This window comes from Chlorocebus sabaeus, chromosome 6 (genome assembly GCF_047675955.1).
Source record: "Chlorocebus sabaeus isolate Y175 chromosome 6, mChlSab1.0.hap1, whole genome shotgun sequence".
Lineage (NCBI taxonomy): Eukaryota > Metazoa > Chordata > Mammalia > Primates > Cercopithecidae > Chlorocebus > Chlorocebus sabaeus.
In genome coordinates this window covers 55,599,255-55,624,243 of record NC_132909.1, presented here as the reverse complement: position 1 = coordinate 55,624,243, position 24,989 = coordinate 55,599,255, and the positions used below count along the sequence as shown (strand labels likewise).

The 24,989-nt window shown below is 43.3% G+C and overlaps 1 protein-coding gene across 2 annotated transcripts in view; it reads right to left on the bottom strand.

The window, feature by feature from the left end:
* The window catches only part of LOC103234345 (putative adhesion G protein-coupled receptor E4P), a 45,885-nt gene extending 21,489 nt beyond the window's left edge, over positions 1-24,396 (bottom strand). For both annotated transcript variants that reach the window (XM_037994377.2, XM_073017048.1), the window contains exons 1-9: positions 24,351-24,396; positions 18,244-18,329; positions 14,885-14,935; positions 12,356-12,478; positions 10,739-10,891; positions 7,777-7,817; positions 7,131-7,266; positions 3,717-3,824; positions 969-1,153 (exon numbers count right to left, since the gene is read on the bottom strand). In XM_037994377.2, coding sequence (XP_037850305.2) covers positions 969-1,153; positions 3,717-3,824; positions 7,131-7,266; positions 7,777-7,817; positions 10,739-10,891; positions 12,356-12,478; positions 14,885-14,935; positions 18,244-18,277 — 831 coding nt within the window. In that variant the 5' untranslated portion in view covers positions 18,278-18,329; positions 24,351-24,396. The remainder of the gene's footprint in view (positions 1-968; positions 1,154-3,716; positions 3,825-7,130; positions 7,267-7,776; positions 7,818-10,738; positions 10,892-12,355; positions 12,479-14,884; positions 14,936-18,243; positions 18,330-24,350) is intronic.
* Positions 24,397-24,989: the final 593 nt, after the last annotated feature.

Genomic DNA, 24,989 nt, shown 5'->3' with positions numbered 1-24,989 from the left:
TCTACTAAAAGTACAAAAATTAGCCAGGCATGATGGCAGGTGTCTGTAATCCCAGCTGTTCGGGAGGCTGAGGCAGGAGAATCATTTGAACTCAGGAGGCGGAGGTTGCAGTGAGCAGAGATCGTGCCATTGCACTTCAGCCTGGGGTGACAGTGAGACTCCGTCTGTTAAAAAAAAAAAAAAAAAAAAGCTATTGGCCAGGCACGGTGTTTCACACCTGTAATCCCAGCACTTTGGGAGGCTGAGGCAGACGGATTACCTGAGGTCAGGAGTTCGTGACCAGCTTGGCCAACATGGTGAAACCCTGTCTCTACTAAAAATATAAAAACTAGCTGGGCGTAGTGGCACACTCCTGTGATCCCAGCCACTCGGGAGGCTGAGGCAGGAGAATCGCTTCAGCCAGGGAGATGGAGGTTGCAATGAGCCGAGATGGCACCACTGCACTCCAGCCTGGCCGACAGAGCGAGACTCTGCCTCAAAAAAAAAAAAAAAAAAACACAAAAAAAAAACTTCATTCATCTGTTGACAGATACATAGGCTGTTTCCATATCTCGGCTAGTGTGAATAATACTGCAATAAACATAGGAGTGCAGTTATCTCTTTGAGATCCTGATTTCAATTCTTTTGGCCACATACCCAGAAGTGGAATTGCTGGAACAGATGATAATTCTGTTTATAACTTTTTGAGAAGCCTCTGTACTGTTCTCCATAATGACTGTACCAAATTACATTTTCAATAGCATATCCATAAGGGTTCCTCTTTATTTCTTTATTTTTGCCACATACTGATATTTTAAGTTTTCGATAATAGCTATCCTCACCATGGTGAGGCGAAATCTCATTGAAGATGCCTCAGTGTGTCTTGTGTGTTCTCTTACTTCTGAATTTCGTTTTCTACTTGGGAAGCTGTCCGCACCTGCTCACCCTTTAAGGTGCTGCATGAAGACCCAGCCCGGGGTGTTTCTCACCTGATTATGGTGAAAAGTCAGGAACACAGGTTCAGACAGGGACACTTTTTCCTTCAAACCGATGCTGCCACTCACAACATGAGAGTTCAGTTTTACTTCCTGCATCCCTTTTCTTTTACTAAAAAAGGATGCATTCAGAATATCCCCAAGAGATTGAAACGTGATGAGGGCAACTGCAGTGCTCTCTGAGAAAAATGGAAAAGAAATACTGTTAGTGGCCGTCCATAGTTTGGAGACAAAGGACAGTAGTGTCTAACATGAGGGTCATAAGGCAAGCAAGGAATGGCTAAAACTGTTCTTGGAAATCCCTTAAATGCCATTCAAGACACTGTGTGTCGCTTGGGGTGCAGCATTTTTGTTTATGTAATATGTATTATAATGCCCCACATACTATAAGCGGTTTATGTGCAAAATATGCTCATCAGAGTCCTAAAAATATATACGAGCCCTGGAGCATTATAACCAGAGTTGTGAGGCAAGATGCTTGTCCTCAGAAGGGCACGTGGAACTCAGGCAGTCTAAGAAAATCACACTCTCTCAGCCTTCACCTCAAGCTCACTCTGGGTTACCTAATTTAGTGGAATGGTGTGCAGAATGACCCACTGTATTTAATTAATTCACTCCTTTTCTCTCTCTCTCTCATCTTATCACCCTTCCTCTCCCTGTCTTCCTTTTCCCCCTCCCCTTTTCATGAAGCCACAGTTTAATGTAGAGAGCTTCAGGCCGGGCACAGTGGCTCACACCTATGATCCCAGCACTTTGGGAGGCTGAAGCAGGTGGGTCATCTGAGGTCAGGATTTCAAGACCAGCCTGCCCAACATGGCAAAAATCCCATCTGTACTAAAAATACAAACATTAGCCAGGTGTAGTGGTGGGCACCTGTAATCCCAGTTACTCAGGAGGCTGAGGCAGGAAAATCGCTGGAACCCAGGAGGCAGAGGTTGCAGTGAGCTAAGATGGTGCTACTGCACTCCAGCCTGGGTGACAGAGTGAGACTCTGACTCCAAAAAAAAAAAAATTATGGAGGTTCAGTGCACACAGGATGCCCGTGTGATGGGGTGTTTCCCAAATTGCAGTTGTCCACGTGCTACCATCCCATTTTTGACCAAAGCTACTTATCATCTGTATTCCTATTTGCTCCATTAAAAAAAATCAACTCAGCTGGGCATGGTGGCTCACGCCTGTAATTCCAGCACTTTGGGAGGCCAAGGTGGGTGGATTGCCTGAGGTCAGGAGTTCGAGACCACCTTGGCCAACACAGTGAAACCCCGTCTCTACTATAAATACAAAAATTAGCTGGGCATAGCGGGTGCCTATAATCCCACCTACTTGGGAGGCTGAGGCAGAATTGCTTGAACTCGGGAGGCAGAGGCTGCAGTGAGCCAAGATTGCGTCACTGCACTCCAGTCTGGGCAACAGAGTGAGACTCGGTCTCAACAACAACAAAATCAACTTATTTTTAGATCCCTTTCCTCCCTTCCCCTACTCTATAGCTATAGTAAGGAGTGAAGATTGACGAGTAACCAGGAATTTTTTGGAGGAAATGCAGCAGATATTTCATTTTTAAGGTAACCAGGTTTTTCTCTTTGAAATAGTTCATATGCATTCATTCATTTATCTTTCAGGGAAATATTTTTTTATCCTCTACTGTGTGCCAGACATTCTAGGAATTATTAGACAGCAGCGAACAAAACAGACAAAACCCCTGCCATCAGAGAGCTGATGTCATAGTGAGATAGATGGGCCACCAACAAATAAATACATTAGAAAAAAGTACATAGTGCAGGAGCTTTACAGAGACTTCAGGAGATGAGATAAAGTGGGGGTGAAACACCATGCTGTGAGGGTAAAACCCAGCCTGCCGCCTGCTTTTGTAAATAAAGTTTTATTGACACACAGCCACACTCCTTCACTGACACATCATCAATGGCTGCTTTCACACTCTGATGGCAGAGTTGAGTAGTTATGACAGAGGTCATCTGGAACAAAAGGCCTAACATATTTACTCTCTGAACCTTGTAGAGAACATTCGTTTTCCAATCTGTGGTAAAGAACAAGACGGGGTGGCTCTCTTGAAAAGGGTGTTCATAAACGCTTCTCAAGGAAGTGTTCAAGGCAATCTGACACCGTTGAGTGTTACCTTTTCAGACCATCACATGGAAACGGCATGCATCAGTCGGTCCTTTTTTTTTTTTTTTTTTTTTTGAGGCAGAATCTCACACTGTCACCTAAGCTGGGGTGCAATGGCGGCATCTCGGCTCATTGCAACCTCCGCCTTCTGGGTTCAAGCAATTCTCCTGCTTTATCCTCCTGAGTAGCTGGGATTACAGGCACGCACCAACACGCCTGGCTAATTTTTGTATTTTTAGTACAGATGGGGTTTCTCCATGTTGGCCAGGCTGGTCTCAAACTCCTGACCTTGTGATCCGCCCGCCTCACACTCCCAAAGTGCCGGGATTACAGGCATGAGCCACTGTGCCCGGCCCAACCAGTCCCTTTTCAGGAGGCATTGCAAGGAATCCCTGTGCAAATTTTTGTGTATATCACAAAGTACACACCCCATATGGCAACCCGACTTCTCTCTGCAAAATGCCTAGTTAGTGGTCAAGGAAGATCTTTTTATTCCACCATGTAGAATCTCCGTACCTGAAAAGCTTTGTGAATTCCCACCCCGGGGTTTAATCACCTAGAAATGAAACAATGATGCATAGAATTCAGAGTCAAGAGAATTCATTGGAGACACAGTACCTCTTGGGGTTCTTTTAAAAGCATCAGCACAGTTGATATCCATGGTGTTATTTCCAGCTTCCAGAAAAGCGTTCTCCCTTGTTTCATTACACCTCTTGGTTTCATAAACTGAAAACATTAAGAAAGTCAGTCCTGTTCTCAAGCCTCATGCCTAAATAATTTGCTAAAGAACTCCCTTCTCTGGAAGACCGCCTATTAGTGATTCCATCTCCCCTGTGCAAGGTTGGCCACATGGCACTTTCTTCCCACCTTTGGCTGGTAGAAATGGAGTGGCCAAAATGGCCTTAGCAACACACTGGCCACAACCCAAGAGAAGAGAGAAGGGCGTGCTTCCCAGAACTGGTACTCTGATAGGCAAGCTAAGCAGTTTCCACAGGACACTTAACGGTACTGGGGTGCCTGGTTAGGGGAGAATGCAATCTTTATAAGCAAGAGTAGCTAAGCATTTTAAAGTTTTCTCCAAAAAATAGTCACTAGGAACAGAACTTCTGCATTTGGGAAGAATCCCTTGAGTAAACACTATTCATCAAACCTATAAACACATTTTGTGAGATCAACCTCAACATTTTGGGGGTATAACCAGAGTTTGTCTCTGAGCAAGTGAGAAAGCTGTCCTAGGGGCTATGGCAGACTGCTTATTACCTGTGATCACCATTTACCTATTCTTTCTTTGGGTCTAGAACTACTAAATTTAAGCTGAAGACAAGCCATTTTCCAGCTTCCCTTGCAGCTAGGCAGAGTCATGCAACTATTTTCAGGCCAATGAATCAAAGAACAGAATGGCATGTGCTAAGGGAAACAGACATCCTTTCAACTTATTTTTTCCCCTTTTCACTGGCTGGTAAAAGGGTGTGATAGTAGAACAGCTGTCTTGTATCACAAAGTGAACGTGAATGATGAAGGCAGCAGAGCATAGAGCTGCCATGGTATTGCTACATCAGCCCTGACTCACTTATGCTAAAACTATTTAAAAAATAATGGTTAAGCCACTGTTTACCATGCTTATACCACCAGATTTGGTATGTTAATTCAGACACTAAGTTCATATGGAACATTTGCCAAAATAGACTATCAATCAAGTCTCAATTAATTCAAAAGGATTGAAATCTTACATAGTATGTGCTCAGACAACTCATCAAAGAGTATATATCACAACTATTTTTTCCTGGTAAGCAAGTGTGGTTTAACATATGTAAATCAATCAATAGGATTTATCACATTAACAGAATGAAAGATAAAAACCATCTCAATTGATGATAAAATGATCATCTCAATTGAGGTAGAAAAAGCATTTGACGAAGTTCAACATCCTTTCTTAATTAAAACCCATAATAAATTAAATGAGGCCATTAACACAAGGAAACCCTAAAAAGCCACAAATATTTGGTAATTCAGCAACACACTTCTAAATAAACCATGAGTTAAATGACAAATTACATAGGAAATGTTTTAATATTTTGATCTAAATGATAATGAAAGCCCAGTATATGAAAACCTGCAGGATGCAGCTAAAGGTGTGCTTAGAGGGAAATATATAGCTCTAATTTATAGCTAAGTGTTAAGCTTTAAATGCATATATTGGGAAAGGAGAATGGTTTAAAATTAGTAATCAAATTACTAAGTCAATAAGTTAGAAAATGAAAAGCAAGTTCGACCTAAAAGAAGTAAAAGGAAAGAAATAATACAGAAAATTAAAGAAAAAGGAAATGGAATAATAATATAAATAATCAACAAAGCCAAAAATTGATTCTTTGAAATGATTAACAGATACAGAGGTTAGGAAGAAACCACAGTTCCTGATATACAGTTCCTAAAACCCTTAGCATTTCCTGAGCAGTAGGAACACTAGGAAAATCTCTTGTTCTAATATTTGGTCTTGGACTCAAGTTACTGACATATCGCCCCTAAGACCATTGTAATTTCCTGAGTGACAGGAGCATGTGACTCAACTCAAATCCTTTGTATTTTCTTGGTTATAGAAACATCTTTTTTTCTAATGTGGTGACTCTTAGCCAGCTCCTGGATAGCCTCAGGATGGGGGTGGTTGCCAAGGAAACCAATGGTGAGATTAAAGGATTGGAACTTTCAGTTTCACCCCCATCCCAGATACAGGAAGAGGAGGGAGGCTGAATGTTGAGTTGATATCAATGGCCAATAATGTACCCAATCATGGCTAACTAATGAAGCCTCCATACAAATCCAAAAGATTTGTTAAGCTGTCTAGGAGATTCTAGATAGCTTAAAATATGTGGGTCCTCGGGGTGGCACCCCTAAAGGGGGCTTAGAAGCTCTGCACCTCTTCTTCTATGCCTTGCCCTGTGCATCTCTTCCATCTGGCTGTTCATCTGTATCATTTGTTTTATTTATATATATATATAGTATTTATAAATATATATTTATATTTTAAATATATTTTTTATATATATAGAGAGAGAGATGAGTCTTGCTCTCTTGCCCAGGCTTGAGTGCAATGGTGCGATCTCAGCTCATTGCAACCTCCACCTCCTGGGTTCAAGCAATTCTCTTGCCTCAGCCCCCTGGGAAGCTAGGATTACAGGCACACAACACCACGCCCAGATACTTTTTTTTTTTTTTTTTTTTTTTTTTTTCAGTAGAGATGGGGTTTTGCCATGTTGGCCAGGCTGGTCTTGAACTCCTGACCTCAGGCGATCGACTTGCTTCAGCCTCCCAAAGTGCTGGGAATACAGGCATAACTCACCACACCCAGCCCATTTGTAATATATTTTTAATAAATGGATAAATGTAAGTAAAGTGCTTTCCTAAGTTAAGTGAGTCACTCTAGCAAATTACTCAAACCCAAGGAAGGGGTTGTGGGACTCTAATGTATAGCCTGTCAGTCGGACGTACAGGTTACAACCTAGAACTTGAGATTGGCATTTGAGGTGAAGAACACTTTTGTGGGATTAAGCCTGCAGCCTATGGGATCTGACACTATCTTTGGTAGAGAATGTCAGATAATGTCATAATTGAATTATAGAACACCCAGCTGGTATCCACCAGAGAACTGTGTGGTCAGTGTGGAAAATGAGCCCACACATATTTTGGTGACCAGAGATGAAGTATTCTGTGTTCTCGTTACTATGTGAGAGTAGAGTAGGAAAATAACCGAGGTTTTTTCTATCCTCTAGCCATGGAGGCGTGGTGAATATGCTCTTAAATACTTTCCATCATACCAAGGGAAGCTGAAAAGAAGACGAGAGCTGGTTTAGTCTCTTGTCCCTTGAATTTGCATTTTTGAAAACAGAGTCCTTCTCATGTAGAATGTTGGTGTAGAGGGTCTATGATCCTGGAAACCCACAGATTTCATCATTCAGAAACCCTGGCAAAGCCAGGACCCAGACCTCTTAATGGTCTTTACGGAGAGTGATAAAAACTCTACTCAGCCTCTCTTACCTACATCTAAGTCAGAAATTCGACCCTTTCCTGGAGAAGCAAAACTGTCATTCCAGATCTTCAACTCCACGCTCTGAATTAGTTGAGTAGCCTCTCTTGCAATGTCCTCTCTGCTTCCATTTCTTCTCAGATTTTCCTTCAAAAAAATAAAGCTAATTAGATTGACTCTCACTGAAATGTAAGAAATAAGGAATATGCACAAGTGTTGGAGTGGGGAGCCCAGAAGGCAACGATATTTATTAAGGTGCCACAAGGTGCGTGTGGCATGGAGAATCTAGGTGCTTGATGTAGGTCTCTGAATGACAGCTGAGGCACTTTACCCCTACCCTTGTATTTCTCTTTCTCTATGGACATGTGGCACTGGGAACTTCTTAATTGTGGGAGGCTGTCCCAGGCACTGTAGGATGTTGAGCTGTATCCCTGGTCTCTATCCACCAGATGCCAGTCACACACATCACCCTGAAGGTATGACAACCCAAAGTGTCCCCAGACATTCACAGATAACCTTGGAATGGAGGACAAAATTACCCCTGGATAGAACTACCCTGCCCTAAAAATCACAGGAAGACATGTTAATGTTTGGGTAGGAGAATGACATAGTTATACATACCAGCTGTTTCCCAAATCCAGGCTTCACCCCACTCACCCAAATATCCACTTTTGCCTGTGTCCCTTGACTATCATCCTCTGTGAAAGAAAAGATGTCATTGAAAGAGATGTGGGAGAAAATACACCCTGCTTGCATCCCTTCCTCCAATCACCCTCAAGTTGAGTCTTTCCCTAATACTTCTGCAGCCCATCCTAATTCCCCTCTAAGAAACCTAAAAAGTATTGCACACTAGAATTATAAAAGAGAATTAGAATGGGGCTTCCAGTTCCACATTGAGTTGGTGCAAAAGTCATGGCAATCTTTGCTATTGAAAGTAATGGCAAAAACCGCCATTACTTTTGCACCAACCCATTACTTTAGTCAACCCTGTTTGTTGAGCACCTACTCGAAACCAAGCACAATGCTGAAATATATGGATATAGGCTAGGAAAAGAAACAAAGGTGTCCCCTTGTGGAATCTGAAGTTTGGCATGAAAGTCATTAAGCAAGTTATTATGAATAAATAATTAAGCAATTGCAAGGGATGCTCTTACTCTTAATAAATAGAACATGATATGTGGACAAAAAGATGGGAACTATAGACACTGGGGACTACTAGAGGGAGAGGGTGGGAGGCTGAGGAGGGCTGAAAAGCTACCGATTGGGTACTATGCCCACTACTGGGGTGATGGAAACATTCATACACCAAACCCCAGAGACACGCAATTTACCCACGCAACAAACCTGCACATATACGACACCCAAATCTAAAATAAAATAAAACAGGACTTCCCAAAATCAATCAATCAATCAATCAATAATAAATAGGACATGATGGTGTAGGAGTATATAGCAGAGGATCCCAACACATCAGGGTGACATGCAAGAAATCAGTGTTAATTGACTTAATAATATAGAAGCAGTTGACTACACATCGCAGTATATAAAGTGCCTTCATATATATTATCTCATTTCAGGGAACACAGAAAGTTGTAGAAAAGGCACATACAGCATAATAACCAGTATTAACGGACTCTTCCTAGGTGCCTAGGACTGTTAAGTATTTCACATACATTAATAATGAGTAGGGGCTGGGTGCAGTGGCTCACGCCTGTAATCCTAGCACTTTGGGAGGCCAAGACGGGTGGATCATTTAAGGTCAGGAGTTCCAGACCTGTGCGGGCAACATTGTGAAACCCTATCTCTACAAAAAATGCAAAAATTAGCCAGGTGTGGTGGCATAGGCCTGTGGTCCCAGCTACTCAGGAGGCTGAGGTGGGAGGATTGCTTGAGCCTGGGAGGCAGAGGTTGCAGTGAGCCAAGATCACACCACTGCACTCCAGCCTGGTAACAAAGTGAGACCCCATCTCAAAAATAATAATAATGAATAGGTAAAGTGTATTAATTTCCTGGGGTTGCCATAATATAGTGACACAAATTGGGTGGCTTAAAGCAATAGAAATGTATTGTCTCATAGTTCTGGAGGCCAGAAGTCCAAATCAAGGTGCCAGCAAGACCATGCTCCCTCTGAAGGCTTCAGGGAAACACCTTGCCCTGCCTCTTCCAGCCTCTGGTGGTTGCCATCAGTCTCTGACATTCCTTGCCCTTTCCAATCTTCACCTCTGTCTTCACATGGCCATCTTCCCTCTGTGTGTGTCTCTGTGTCCAAATACTCTTCATCTTATAAGGACACCAATCATGTAGGATTCAGGGTCCACTTTGATCTCGTATAACTGCATCTTGACTTATTACATCTACAAATACCCTATTTCCAGATAAGATCACATTCACAGATTCCAGGTGGAATCAATTTGGGGAGAACACTATTCAGTCCAGTAAGAAGGATTCAGAAATGGCTGCAAATAATCCCTGCCTCTTGGCATTCACATCCTTGGGTAATCTTCCCTTGACTGTGGACTGGACTCAGTGACTCATTTCTAAGGAACAGAATATAGCAAATGTGATAGGATGTCACTTCTGAGAGTGGGTTATAAAAGACTATGACTCCTGTCTTATTCATGCTCTCTTTCTGGCCATTCTAATGTGTTTGCTATAACAAAGCAAGCTGTAGAGACCCACATATCTAGGAACTAAAGGCTGCCTCCCACCAACCACCAGAAATGAACTGAGGGTTTCAGTCCACCAGCTCTGAAGGAACTAAATTCTCCCAGCAACCTTGTGAGTAGCTTGGAAGCAGAACCTGCCCCAGTCGAGTCTCCAGATGAAACCACAGCCTGGACAAAACCTCAGTTGCAACTGTGATAGACCCAGAAGCAAAAGACCAAGCTAAGCCATGCTTAGTTCCCTAACCCAGAGAAACTATGAAACAATACATATGTGTTGTTTTAGGCCACTAAATTTGGGGGTAACTTGTTATGCAGCAACACGTAACTGACACAATAGATACTATTAATATTACTACTCCCATTTAAAGATGAGGTATATAGAAATTAAGTCATTAACTGAAAGCCAGATGATAAGTGGAAGATTTAGCACTTCAATCTCTCTTACCCAAAACGTGAAATAATGCTGGAATTAAACAAATAAATAAATTGTGGATAGTGAGAGACGGGTTTCTCATTGTTGGAGAAGGAAGTTACAAACAAGGAAAGAGGGAAGGTTCCAACAAGCCTTGATGTTGAACTGGAACCAGAGGTATCAGTGTGAATTCATCAGATTTAGTAGATAGGTAGATAGACATAAACATTGAATTTAACATGAGTGAGAGATGACTAAATAGAGGAATTGAGAAGAAATTTAAAGGTGCCCTTTTGGAAGCTCGGGAAACAGACCTGTATTGGACACATACATTTGGAAGCATCTATATAGAGATGGTTATAGATGCCAAGGCTTGGATGACACCATCTTGGAAAATATCATCAAAGACAACAAAGGAATGAGGGATGAGGGTTAGGATGGAGCTTTACTCTCTTACCCTGGCCTAAAATTAGAGAATCTCTCAGAATTTCCCCCAAGTCCCCATCATTTTTCAGTGAAAATAGTATTTGGAGGTTCTTACCATAACAATCTGGAAAATTATAATCTATAAAACCAGCTAGCCAGTTGAGGATAGGATGTTTTACCCAACAGCTACAGATGTAAGTTCCAATTTTATTTTTACAATAAGCTTTATACTTGCACTTTGCCAGCCCGGTCTCACATTCATTAATATCTGTGAATCAAGAGAAAGTGTTACTTTCATTTTCATAGAATTATACCATTTCCCTTGCCCATGAAATCTTTATTGCCCAACCATTGTCCATCAATGTTCTCCCTAAGTTAACTTATAAATCCAATACAATTCCAATTTTTAAAAATCTACATGTATATTTTATGAGGTGAGAGACAAATTGTTGCTATCATGCAGGTGCAGCCAGAAAAAACTACAAGGTGGGAACCAGACATTAAGACAAAGTATAAAGCTGCAACTAAACAAAGAGGTACTGATGCATGCATAAATAAAAATAGACTAATGGAATAGACTAGAAGTCCAGACATAGACCCAAGCACCTATGGAGCTTTAGAACATGGTAAAGATGACATATCAAATCACTAGAATAAGGATGGAATGTTGTTTTTAATGTTGTTTTTAAGTCACACCATTTGCTAAATCAATTTAATACACATAGTGCATAGCAGGGTAATAAACATAGGGTAAGTTAACACACTATTATAAAAACTTGAGAGAGATGAGGAAGGACCACACTACTAAAATCCTGGCTTGGCCGGGTGTGGTGGCTCATGCCTGTAATCCCAGCACTTAGGGAGGCTGAGGCGGGTGGATCACATGAGGTCAGGAGTTCAAGACCAGCCTGGCCAACATGGTGAAACCCCATCTCTACTAAAAATACAAAAATTCCTGGGCGTCATGGTGTGTGCCTGTAATCCCAGCTACTCAGGAGTCTGAAGCAGGAGAATCGCTTGAACCCGGGAGGCGGAGGTTGCAGTGAGTTGAGATCGCGCCATTGCACTCCAGTCTGGGTGACAGAGTAAGACTCTGACTCAAAAAAAAAGGCTAGGTGTGGTGGCTCACACCTGTCATCCCAGCACCTTGGGAGGCTGAAGCGGGCGGATCACAAGGTCAGGAAATCAAAACCATCCTGGCTAACATGGTGAAACCCCGTCTCTACTAAAAACACAAAAAATTAGCCGGGCATGGTGGTGGGCGCCTGTAGTCCTAGCTACTCGGGAGGCTGAGGCAGGAGAATGGCGTGAACCTGGGAGGCAGAGCTTACAGTGAGCCGAGATTGCGCCACTGCACTCCAGCCTGGGCGACACAGCGAGACTCCATCTCAAAAAAAAAAAAAAAAAAAAAAATCCTGGCTTATGCAATGTTTATGTGTCTTGCCGCTCCCAACCACATCAGCCTTCTCTGCTGAATGGACCAGAGCTGAGGCTCAAGCAAAGGACCCACAGACAAAAGGTGCTCTGGACCACAGACTTATACTTGTGCTCTCCATCTGAAGGACTCAGGGACAAGCACACCTGGCCGACGGCTGTACTTTATCAAATAGTCTGCTGAAGAGAGACGAGTTTTATTTGGGCTATGGGTTTATGTGTTTTGGGCAGAGGACACATGGAACAGAATAGTTATCACTAATGAGAGATTAAATTAAAACCCCGTTAACATTTTTACCTTCACACTTCTCAGAGAACTCATGAAAGTATGTCCTGCCAGACCTGGCCCAAAAGCCGTCTTCACAGGTGCAGTGGGTGCTGTTGTGGCACTTGGCGTATTTAGGGCATGGAGGACAGAAAGCTGCAGAGAAACAGAATCCATTCATTCGTCTAAGAAATATTCAGTATGCGTCTACCCTGTATCAATGCTGCTGTCAGAAGAATGTCATGTTGGGAATAGTTCTGTTGGCATCCGTTTGGCACCCAGACCTTTGCTGAACACAGGGGCACACAGTGCCCAACCATGTCCCACTTCTGCCACCAACACTAGTTTTACCAGATGAGTGAACCTCCAAATGCCAGCACCTGTTTTTCTTTCCTTGAGGGCTCACCCTGGCTACCAGAATTCTCTTTGTTCATCACATGACAGGTTAACAATGCCTTTCCTCTCATAAGTAGCTCCCTTTATCAATGATTGATAGAAGATAGTGCATTTAAAAAAAAAAAAGAAAAAAAAAGCCAATTTTGGCCAGGCGTGATGGTTCACGCCTGTAATCCCAGCACTTTGGGAGGCTGAGGCAGGTGGATCACAAGGTCAGGAGATTGAGACCATCCTGGCTAACATGGTGAAATCCCGTCTCTACTAAAAAATACAAAAAAAAAAAAAAAAAAATTAGCTGGGCATGGTGGCGGGCATCTGTAGACCCAGCTACTCGGGAGGCTGAGGCAGGAGAATGGCATGAACCTGGGAGGCGGAGCTTGCAGTGAGCCGAGATAGTGCCACTGCTCTGCAGCCTGGGCGACAGAGCGAGACTCCATCTCAAAAAAAAAAAAAAAAAGCCAATTTCATTATTATTTTAAAAACAACAGAAAATACCAAGTGTTGGTGAGAATGGTAGAGAAAATGGAACCCTTGTGCCCTGCCGGTAGAAATGTAAAATGACGCCATGACTATGAGAAACAGTATAGCAATTCCTCAAAAAATTCTAAATCAGAATTACCATATGATCTTACCATATGATCCAGCAATCACACTTCTGGGAATATACTCAAAGGAATCAAAAGCAGGGTATAGAAGAGATACTTGTCCACTCATGTTCATATCAACATTATTCATAATAGCCGAATGTTGTATGTAATCCAGGTGCCCATGAATGAATAAATGAATGAACAAAATGTGGTCCATCCACACAATAGTATGTTATTCAGCCTCTAGAAAGAAGGAAATTCTGGCCAGGCATGGTGGCTCACACGCCTGTAATCCCAGCACTTTGGGAGGCTGAGGTGGGTGGATCACCTGAGGTCAGGAGTTTGAGACCAGCCTGACCAACATGGTGAAACCTCGTCTCTAATAAATGCAAACAAACAAACAAAAAAAATTAGCTGGGCATGGTGGTGCATGCTTATAATCCCAGCTACTTGGAAGGCTGAGGCAGAAGAATCGCTTGAACCCAGGAGGCTGAGGTTGCAGTGAGCCGAGATTGTACCATTGCACTCCAGCCTGGGCAACAAGAGCGAAACTCAGTCTCAAAAAAAGAAAAAAAAAAAAAAAAAAAAGGAATGGAATTCTGACACACGCCACACCATAAATGAACCTTGGGGAACATTATGCTCCGTGAAATAAGCCAGGACAAAGCGTCAAATAATGTATGATCACTCCTATGAGATGCCCAGAGTCGCTGGATTCACAGAGACAGAAAGTAGAATGGTGGGTGCCAGGGCCTTGGGGAGGAGGAATGGGGAGTTCATGTTTCCTAGACACAGAGTTTCAGTTCTGCAACTAGAAAGAACACGGTGGGTGGATGGTGGTGATGGCTGCATGGCAGTGCAAACGTTGAATGGCATTGACCTGTACCCTTGACAATGGTTAAAAAGCTACATTTTATGTTGTGTACATTTTACCACAATTTAGAACATAGTCATAATCAATAGGTTCCTTACCCATTGAGGGGTATGAGGTGCCTGCTCCATGCCACACCCAACAGCTGCCCTCAGGGATTAAACTCCAGCTGCCCACATGTAACTTGCTTGATAAAGATCCTATATGAGCTCCTCCCCTTCCTATGCCACTGCCCACTCCCAGCTGGTGCCTCCTAGGATTCCCTCCCAGAACAACGGGTTGCTCTCAGGGTCTGCTTCTTGGGGAACCCAAGCAATGGCTTGCAGTGAAGGCAAAGTATTTCCTGGAATGACTCAAGACACAGGCTTGGGGAAAGAAAGAGGAGAGTCTAGCATCCACCAGCCATGTGACCTTGAGCCAGCCACTTTTCTGGAAGACCCTCGATCAAGTGGGGACAATGCCCATGCTGTCTTTGTAGGAGTGTCACGGGGATTGACTGAGATGGCATGTGTGATGTGCTTTGCTATGTAAATGCAGGTGATGGTGATGATGGAGATGGGAAAACAGCTCTTGGGATCTCCAAGGAGCCAGAAGGAAGTGCCAGAGACTCCATGCTCTGTCTCTTGAAAAAAGCTTCTTCCCTTCTCTGAAGGAAGCTTCCAGATCCCAATTTCCTTTCCTCTGGCCTTTGGCTATGAATAGACTCACCTCCAGAATTCTCAGCTTCTGATCCTGGCAGAACCAGTAAGATAGTGAGACCTGGAACAGAGAGAGGAGGGGATCATTCAGACGGGGATCCCCTGGACTCTGCTTGGCTGAAGGCTGGGTGAGTTAGGGACGACTAACCCTAACTCTGCCCAGTCACACGTGCAAGCTTCACCATAGCGTCTTCCAGGCAGGTTATAAACACAAGAGTCACAGATTTGGACATCATATCCTTCTAAAGTATGGGAAGTGCATCTAATTGGAGGTGTGTTTCCCAATTTCAGAAAACCCAGCAGCGAATTCAGCTTCTTCTCTATGTCCTAGCACCAAAAGACCAAGTTGGCAATCTCCTTTCTATATTCAACAGTTTATTTTAATATCAGTCCAGACTTCAAACCACACACTGTCCAAGAAAAATATAAATGGAAACCCCATAGGTCCTTTTAAATTTTCCATTAGCAACATTTTTTTGGCTGAGACAGAGTTTTGCTCTGTTGCCCAGGCTGGAGTGCAACGGCATGTTCTCGACTCACTGCAACCTCCACCTCCCAGGTTCAAGCAATTCTCCCACCTCAGCCTCCCAAGTAGCTGGGATTACAGGCACCTGCCACCATGCCTGGATAATTTTTGTATTTTTAGTAAAGATGGGGTTTCACCATGTTGGCCAGGCTCGTTGCAAACTCATGACCTCAAGTGATTTGCACGCCTCGGCCTCCCAAAGTGCTGGGATTACAGGTGTGAGCCACCACACCTGGCCATCTATTAGCCACATTTTTAAAAAGCAAAGAGAAACACATGAAATTAATTTTGATAATATTTTTTAGTTCAATGTAGTTGAAATATATTACTATTCCAACACATAATCAATATGCAATAAATAATTCATCCATCATTTAAATGTATTTGTGTTTATTAGGTCTTTGAAATCTGGTATGCATGTTGTGCAGACGGCACATGTCCGTTTGGACTAGACACATTCTGAGTGCTCAGTAGCCATGCCCGGGTGACAACAGGGTAGGTTTAATCCTTAGGAAATAGGGTTTCCTCTGAGGTACGAGGAGATTTGAATATTCATGGGGCATGAGAATCCTGGGAGTTCAGATATTTTGACAAATTTGGAATGGATAATGATGATTTGAAGATGATCCCTTCCTGCTGCCCTGTTGTTAGACTGAAGTTAAATACATACACTGGGGATGAACTCAGAAACGCAGAAAGCTTCTCCACCGATTTCTTCCTGGATTATCTAACATCACTCCCTTAAGGCAAATACGCTTGGAATGCGCAGGCACTTGAAGAAGGAATTTTTTTCCTATCCCTTCCGTTGCAAGGTGGCTCTGCGGGAATCTTTTGCTAAAATATGGAGGCATCTGCTTCTATGAACAATGTCGGCCCCCAGATGGTGTAAGCATAGCGAATAATACCTAGGAGATTGGATTTGGGTCATGCTCATGGTCCATTCGAGTTATCAAAGAACAAGGCAAGGTACCTGGGCAAGGTAAAGTCACCTGCTCCTGTCTCACCCATTGTATTTACTATTTTAAATATCATGCATGCTATTTTCAATATCATGCATACTGATGAAAACATTATGTTTAAAGATTTATAATATTAGGTTATCTCTTATGACATTTTGTTTTGTTTTGTTTTTGTTTCTTTTTTTTTTTTTTTTTTGAGACAGAGTCTTGCTCTGTCTCCCAGGCTGGAGTGCCGTGGCACGATCTCATCTCACTGTAACCTCTGCCTCCCAGGTTCAAGCAATTCTCCTGTCTCAGCCTCCTAAGTAGCTGGGATTACAGGCGCCCGCCATCACGCCTGGATAATTTTTGTATTTTTAGTAGAGATGGGGTTTCACCACGTTGGCCAGGCTAGTCTCGAACTCCTGACCTCGTGATCTGCCCACCTCGGCCTCCCAAAGTGCTGGGATTACAGCCATAAGCCACCACGCCTGGCTGACAGGGCCATTTTTCTGAGCCAAAACACTCAACACCAATTTTCCTGTGAATCATTTTTTTTTTTTTTTTCAGAGAGAAATATCACTTGATTCCCACAGGGTAGGGGTCAGCAAACTGGACCTATGAGTTGAGATGACTTTTATATTTTTTACATAAAACATTTTAAATGGTTGAAAAAAATCAAAAGAAGAATAATACTTAATGGCCATGAAAACAATACGCATTTTAGCTGCTTATGTCTGTAAATAAAGTTTTATTGACACACAGCCACATCCATTCATTTCCATAAGGCCAGGGATGCTTTAGGGCTGGAATAGCTGAATTGAGTAGTTAAGCCAGGGGCTATATGGCCCACAAAGCTGAAATACAAATTATCTGTCCCTTTACAGAAAAAAATGTGTCCACCCCTTACATACAGTATGGAACATCACTTACCTGTAAGGTCTCCTAACAAACCTTCCATCCTTAAACTGCATCTGATGCCTCCTACGGAGATTTCTTTTTCTTGTCTCTAAGACCCTAAGGCCCAGAGGACAGGGTGGGAAGGTCTAGGATGTAACTTACTGAGCTATGATGCTCCAAGCATGGACCTGCTTGGTGTCAATCCATATAGCAGATATTTGAAATGACCCTTTAGCCTACCCCAGAGGGGATTCCTATGAATGCAGATAACATTCTTTTTCTTTCTTTCTTTTTTTTACTTTTTGAGATGGAGAGTCTCACTCTGTCACCCAGGGCTGGAGTGCAGTGGCGGAATCTTGGCTCACTGAAACCTCTGCCTTCTGGGTTCCAGTGATTCTCCTGCCTCAGCCTCCAGAGTAGCTAGGATTACGGGCATCTGCCACCACGGCCGGCTAAATTTTTTGTCTTTTTAGTAGAGATGGCGTTTCACCATGTTGGCCAGGCTGGTTTCAAACTCCCGACCTTAAGTGATTCACCTGCCTTGGCCTCCAAAAGTGCTAGGATTAGAGGCGTGAGCCACCGTGCCCGGCCGCAGATGACTTTCTGTCTCTCTCCGCAACAGTGCATTTTACTGCACCCAGCTGGGGAGTAGGCCAGAAATGTGGGAATTACACTGTCTCTTGGAGGTCCCTAGCAGGACAGCAACCCACCTACCTGCAGTGGTAACCCCCTCACTAACACACCCTTCAGCGGCTCTTCACCCTTCCTTGTGTGACCTCCCCGCACCCTCCTTTCCTGGGATCCCCTCCCAAATAAACTATTTACGCACACGAGTCCTTGTTTCAGTTCTGCTTTGTGGCAGCCCAGCCTGACTCGAGATGAGAGCTTCTAATAGCACAGGCACACGCAGTTAATGCTGGAGAAAATGCCAGATTTGAAGGAGCAAATCAAGCGAGAATACCAGGCACATGAGGGGAAGGGAAGGGCGTTCTTAGTTCCACTTACCCAAGAGCAGGACCAGGAGGCACCTGTTCCCCATAGCGCTGAGATGCCGGGAAGAATCTCTCTTAAGCAGGACGCGGTCAGAGTGCCTGGAATGAACAAGCCCCATGAAATCCGATTCCTGATGGTCCCAAGTTCAGAAGCCACGTGGCCAATGCTTATCAAAATGTAAGGCTGAGGCAGGAGAATTGCTTGAAACCAGAAGGCAGAGGTAGCAGTGAGCCGAGATCGCACCACTGCACTCCAGGCTGGGCAACAGAGCAAGACTCCATCTCGAAACCAACCAACCAACCAACCAACCAACAAAAAACCTTTCATCTCTCCCTCTCGTTTGACCCAATAATTCTGCCTCTGGTTAACTCTCTCAAGGAAAAGACCCTGCAAGGATGATCATAGCACATTTGGTTATAGGGAACAAGTTTATCACTCAACAAATGCTAAAAAACGGATGCACCTGATGAAATATCCAGCTGGAATTTGAAATCCTGTTCTATGGCAATCAGCAAGATCGAGAGTGGAAAACTCCACCAAACTACTCATTTTTTCTTTTTTTCTTCTTCTTTTTTTTACATTGCTGTCATTGATTTATTTATTTTTAATTTTTAATTCATAAATAATTACATATGCTTATGGGCTATAATATGATGTTTTGACTTAGGTTGACATTGTGGAATAATTTTTTTTTTTTTTTCCGCTCTATCGCCCAGGCTGGAGTTCAGTGGCGCAATCTCGGCTCACCGCAACCTCCGCCTCACAGGTTCAAGTGATTCTCCTACCTCAGCCTCCCAAGTAGCTGGGATAACAGGCACCTGCCACCATGACTGGCTAATTTTTTATATTTTTAGTAGAGACGGGTTTTTGTCATGTTGGCTAGGCTGGCCCTCCTCGGCCTCCCAAAATGCTGGGATTACAGGTGTGAGCCACTGTACCCAACCTAAAATAAAATAAAATATTTTTTAAAAAGAGAAAGAAACCAAGTGACTGGGAAGCCGAGGCAAGGAGACTTTTCAGTTTATCCTCTTCTTTTGAATTTTGAACCAAGTGAAGGTCTTTTCTATTCAAAACAGAAATCATTTCTAACAGACAAAATAGTGGAGGAACTAGACATCACTATCAATGAGGCTTTCTGGCCGTGGCGCCCAGGCTGGAGTGCAGTGGTGTGATCTCGTCTCGCTGTAACCTCCGCCTCCGGGGTTCAAGCAATTCTCCTGTCTCAGCCTCCCTAGTAGCTGGGATGACAGGCTCCCGCCACTACGCCCGGCTAATTTTTGTATTTTCTAAGTAGAGACAGAGTTTCACCACGTTGGTCAGGTTGGTCTCAAACTCCTGACCTCTGGTGAGCCACCCGCCTGGGCCTCCCAAAGTGCTGGGATTATAGGTGTGAGCCACCAAGCCAGGCCTAAATGAGTCTTTCAAAGAGAACTTTAAGAAGCATTGTAGTAAGCGTTTGCCTACGGATATCAATTTAAAATGCAGAAAGCATTCTCCTAAGGTAATGTCGGTGGCCAACTGGGGTTTAAGATAAAACCTCCCGTGCACATTAGCAAAGATGATGTACTCTGCAGATCGGTGAAGCCTTTCAAAGGCTCTGCCAGTGATGATGGAGGCACTGATGGAGAAGATGCTTTAAGTAGTTTGCAGAAAAGTTTCACAAAATGTAAGCAGGAAGGAAAACAACAATTATGTGCAACGCAAACAATCCGATATCACATGCGAAAAATAATGTTGTAGGAGGCTATTAGAACAACATAGGGCCGGACGCGGTGGGTCTCACCTACAATCCCAGCCCTTTGGAGGGCAGAGGCAGGTGGATCGCTTGAGGTCAGGAGTTTGAGACCAGCCTGACCAACATGGTGAAACCCCATCTCTGCTAAAAACACAAAATTATCCGGGCATGGTGGCAGGTGCCTGTAATCCCAGCTACTTGGGAGGCTAAGACATGAGAATCACTTGAACCGGGACGTGAAGGCTGCAGTGACCTGAGATCAAACTACTGCACTCCAGCCTGGGTGACAGAGCGAGACTCGTCTCAAAAAACAAAACAAAACAAAACAATCCATAGAAAGTGATTATGACGTAGCATTAGGATCAAAATGAAGTTATATGATTCTATCATTACACATTGTATGCATGTATCAAAATATATCATATGGAACTCACACATATGTACCACTATTATGTATCAATACAAAATGTAGGTTATAAAGAAAGTATATAATATCACATGTAAGAGAATTTTAAATGTTAATAGAAGAATGTCAGTATGAGTGATTTTAAATTTCTCTTTATTCAGCTGTAATTCTAAATTATGTACATTGCCTTAGCAATAAAAATAATAATATAATGAAGTGTTTTAATAAAAGAGAAAACAAAATTACTTTTTTTTTTTTTTTTTTTTTGAGACAGGGTCTCACTCTGTCACCCAGACTGCAGTGCAGTGATGTAATCTTGGCTCACCGCAACCTCCGCCTCCCAGGTTCAAGCAAATCTCCTGCCTCAGCCTCCCAAGCAGCTAGGATTACAGGCACCTGCCACCACACCCAGCTAATTTTTGTATTTTTAGTAGAGACGTTTCACCATGTTGGCCAGGCTGGTCTTGAATTTCTGACCTCAAGTGATCCACCCACCTCATTCTCCCAAAGTCTTGAGACTACAAGCATGAGTCACCACGCCCAGCCACAAAATGACTTTAAAAATTGTTCTTGAGAGGTCTGCTTTGATACTCCTGCTTTGATATATTCATGCTGCTTTGATCTCTGAGTTTGGAATCTGTTGGGGCTGCCTGTGTGTTTATGTGGCAGTTCTCCCTCCATGCTTCACGCACAGTTACATACTGGCCCTACACAGTTAGATGGCTTTAGAATTTGGTGCACAGGCAAACCTGGGTTTGAATCCCAAATCTACAACTACTAGTTGAGTGGCTCTGAGGTTGTGACTTTACCTCCAAGCCTCTCGTCTGCAAAACATAGCTAAGAAAGAGCACATATTTTACAGTTTCATGCTGATTCAGTGAGACAACCCTTCACACCTGCCGGCATGTGCTACATCCTGAATAAAGCTACCTGTGAAGGAAAGAGGGAAGGATGATAATGGTGGTAGTGGTGGTGGTGGTCGTAGTGGATGTGATAGTAGTGGTCGTGATGGTAATGGTGGTGATGGCAGTGGAGATCATAATGATGGTGGAGGTAGTGATGAAAGTGGCAGTGGTGGTGATGGTCCTGACGGTGGTTATTATGGTGGACATGATAGTAATGATGATAGCAATGGTGGCAAAGTGATGGTGATGGTGATGGTAGTGATAGTGATGGTGGCAAGGGTGATGGTGGTAATCATGGTGATGGTGGTGATGGTGTCAATGGTGATGGTGGTGGTGGTAATAATGGTGATGGTAGTGATGGGAATGGTGGCAATGGTGATGGTGATGGTGGTAATAGCAGTGATGGTGGTGATGGTGATAGTGTCAATGGTGATGGTGGTGGTGGTAATAATGGTGATGGTGGTGATGGTGATAGTGGCAATGGTGATGGTGGTGATGGTAATGGTGGTGGTGATGATGGTGGTAATGATGGTGGTGATGGTAATGATGGTGGTGATGATGGTGGTAATGATGGTGGTGATGGTAATGGTGGTGATGGTGATGATGGTGGTAATGGCGGTGGTAGTGATGGTGATGATGGTGGTAATGATGGTGGTGATGGTAATGGTGGTGGTGGTGATGCCAGTGGTAGTAATGGTGATGGTGGTGATGATGATGATAGTGATGATGGTGCTGACAGTGATGGTGATGATAGTGGTGGTGATGGCAGTGATGGTAATAGTGAAGGGGGACAGCATGGTTGTGGTGATGGTGGCAAGGATGGTGGAAGTGACAGTAATGCTGATGGTGATGATGGTGACGACAGAGGTCATGAAGATCTGTCATGTCCTTTTCCTGACCCCAACTGTAATCACAACTTTGCATGCTGAGGACTGACTTTTTACCCAGTGGTGATGAGAATTAACAAAGGTCCTGTGAAGTCCCCACAGGAACACAGTAGTGGCCTAAGAAGACCCATCCCATGGAGCCACTTATTCCTAAGCAGGCCAACTGCATATTATGCATTGGAATCCTGCTTGCAAATCAAATTTTGCTGCAGATGCTTCTCTCATCCCTTCCATTACTGCCTCCTAAAATCACTTATGGAACTTCTACTATGGGCCAAGTGCCTTAAGAACTTTGTGGCTAATATGGCTATTCTCTTATTGAAAGCTACAACCATCTTATGATGTAGGTCTTTATTTTATTATTATTATTTTATTTTGAGATGGAGTCGCTCTCTGTCACCCAGTGGTGTGATCTCAGCTCACTACAACCTCTGCCTCCTGGGTTCAAGCAATTCTCCTGCCTCAGCCTCCCGAGTAGCTGGGACTACAGGTGCGCATCACCATACCCAGCTAATTTTTGTATTTTTAGTAGAGATGGGGTTTCGCCACGTTGGCCAGGCTGGTCTGGAACTCCTGACGTCAGGTGATCCACCCACCTTGGCCTCCCAAAGTGCTGGGATTACAGATGTGAGCCACCGTGCCCGGCCATGATGTAGGTCTTATAATTTTATGTCTCCTCAGTCTTCAGATGAGGAAATTGAGGCTCCAAACAATGATATCATTTGTTCAAGATTGTGCTGCTAGGAAAACACAAATCTAAGACTTGGACGACGTCAGGTGGAGTCCAAAGCCCATGCGCAACCACCTCACCAAGGTCATAAACTCCAAGGTCTCCCAGGGTCTAGACACGCAACATAAATACATAAGGCCATTGGTGGGAAGTAATAAGGACTGTGGGGAACTGGACACCAAAGGCTATCTAGAGACACCCACACCCACGTTTTCCTTAAATACAGAACCAGGAGGCCAATCACTTGCAATCTCTACTTCACTGAAATCAAATTCTGTCGTGGGAAACTTGTGTCCCGTTGGTAGAGTTATACTTGATTACTTTCTGGATACCTTTCCTCTTTCAACCTTTGTCTTCTTTTTAGAGTCGTGTTGCTCCACGCTTCATAAAGTCTACTCTAAAATATAACTGGAAAATTCTCAATGAAAAGAACCCCTGTCCAGATAATGGCGTTTCTTTGCTGAGGCCTCATTTGAAACAAGTTTACCTAAAGTGAGTATTTTGAAAGGAATAAGGTGGTAAGATTTTTCACAACAGCCGAGGCCTCTAGGGATGCTGATTTGGAGAGGACTTTTGACCATCACCAATTATAAGAAAAGAATTTCACATCAGAGAGAAAGAGAGGCAGACACACAGAACTGAGCCAAGGATCACACACAAAGAAACTCACTATTTGCAGCGACTGATATTATCTAATTAGAGTTGTTTTCATTTCTGCTTGTTGCCTTGGTGGTTGTTACTCACTAAGGTGGTGCCATGGTGGTGCATGCTAAGGACTGACCTTTTACCAAGGGGTAATGAGAATTAACAAGAGTCCTGTGAAGTCTCCACAGGAACACAGTAGTGGCCTAAGAAGACCCATCCACTGAAAGTGACCAGCCTCCTCCAGTGGGTCATAACCAGCTGGGTGAAAAAGTTGACCTGTAGATCTCTGCTTTGGTCATGAATAAAGCACAAAACCCTTCCACCATGATAATGACGATGACTGTGAGGCTGGCATTTAAACACATGTGCTGATGTGTATATTATGGGTGTGAGGTGTATGAAAAAGCTGCTAATTCATCCTACGGACTTAGGAAACTGGCTCATCTTTTTAGATCTTGTTTTCCTTGTTTTTCATAACATGTTCGTTATAAACTATGTTCATCTTAGATTATTCTCGAATCTTGATCATTTTAGTTCACGTTAAGCCCCTTTACGCACCATTGCCCCCTTCTTTGTGCGTGATAAGGCATCCCAGCAGGTTTCAGACTATCGCATAACAACACACACACTCCTTGCCCAAGCAGAAGTGGAAAAAATGAATGTGAGATAGAAGCCGTCATAGCAGCTCTCAAGAAATAATCAGACAAGTAATGAGGCCTCCTTGAAAATGTTTCCAGAACGAGAATATTTTTCTTAGATTCAGGATCACAAGTAAAACATTTCCTATTTTCTATAGGAAGATACTACTTACCCTAAAGATGAAAAGTCCTTGCCTCTCACTGAGCCTGGTAGCGTCTCAGAACTGACAGAAGAGGAAGTATGTTGCTTTTTATCTTGAGCTCCGGTTTCTCAAGGAGTCTTGTGGGTGGACAAGGGAGGCTGCGTTGTTGTTTGGGGAGTTTGCATAATGCAGGGTCTATTAGTTCTCCTTCCATTGCCATAATGTAAGTGGTACATTATCATGGTGGACCATATCAAAGTGCCTCAGAAAATGAACGGGGAAATGGTGATGGTGGTCAGTGGGAAACGGAGAGTGATAATGGAGAGTGAGGCCAACTCCCAAGGATATGGGTTCAACTTCAAAGAGGTCCTTTTAATTTAATTTTCACTACCAGAGTTGAAGGCCAGAGTGTGGAAAGGAGTCAGCATATCTTTGTAGAGCTTAATTTCCTGTTCCAGTTGACCAACTTGGAAAAATGACTCATCCATATTCTTGGTCTTTGGGATGGTACCATTTAACAGAATTACACTGATAGACTTGGCTGATAAGATTTTCAACTGGTTTCATTAGGGTGGTATTCTGAAATTGTTGTCTCATTTGTATTAGAAGAATCTTGGTAAGATCCAGCATGAACATGGCAAATAATGCCCTAATTTGGCAAGTCCAAAT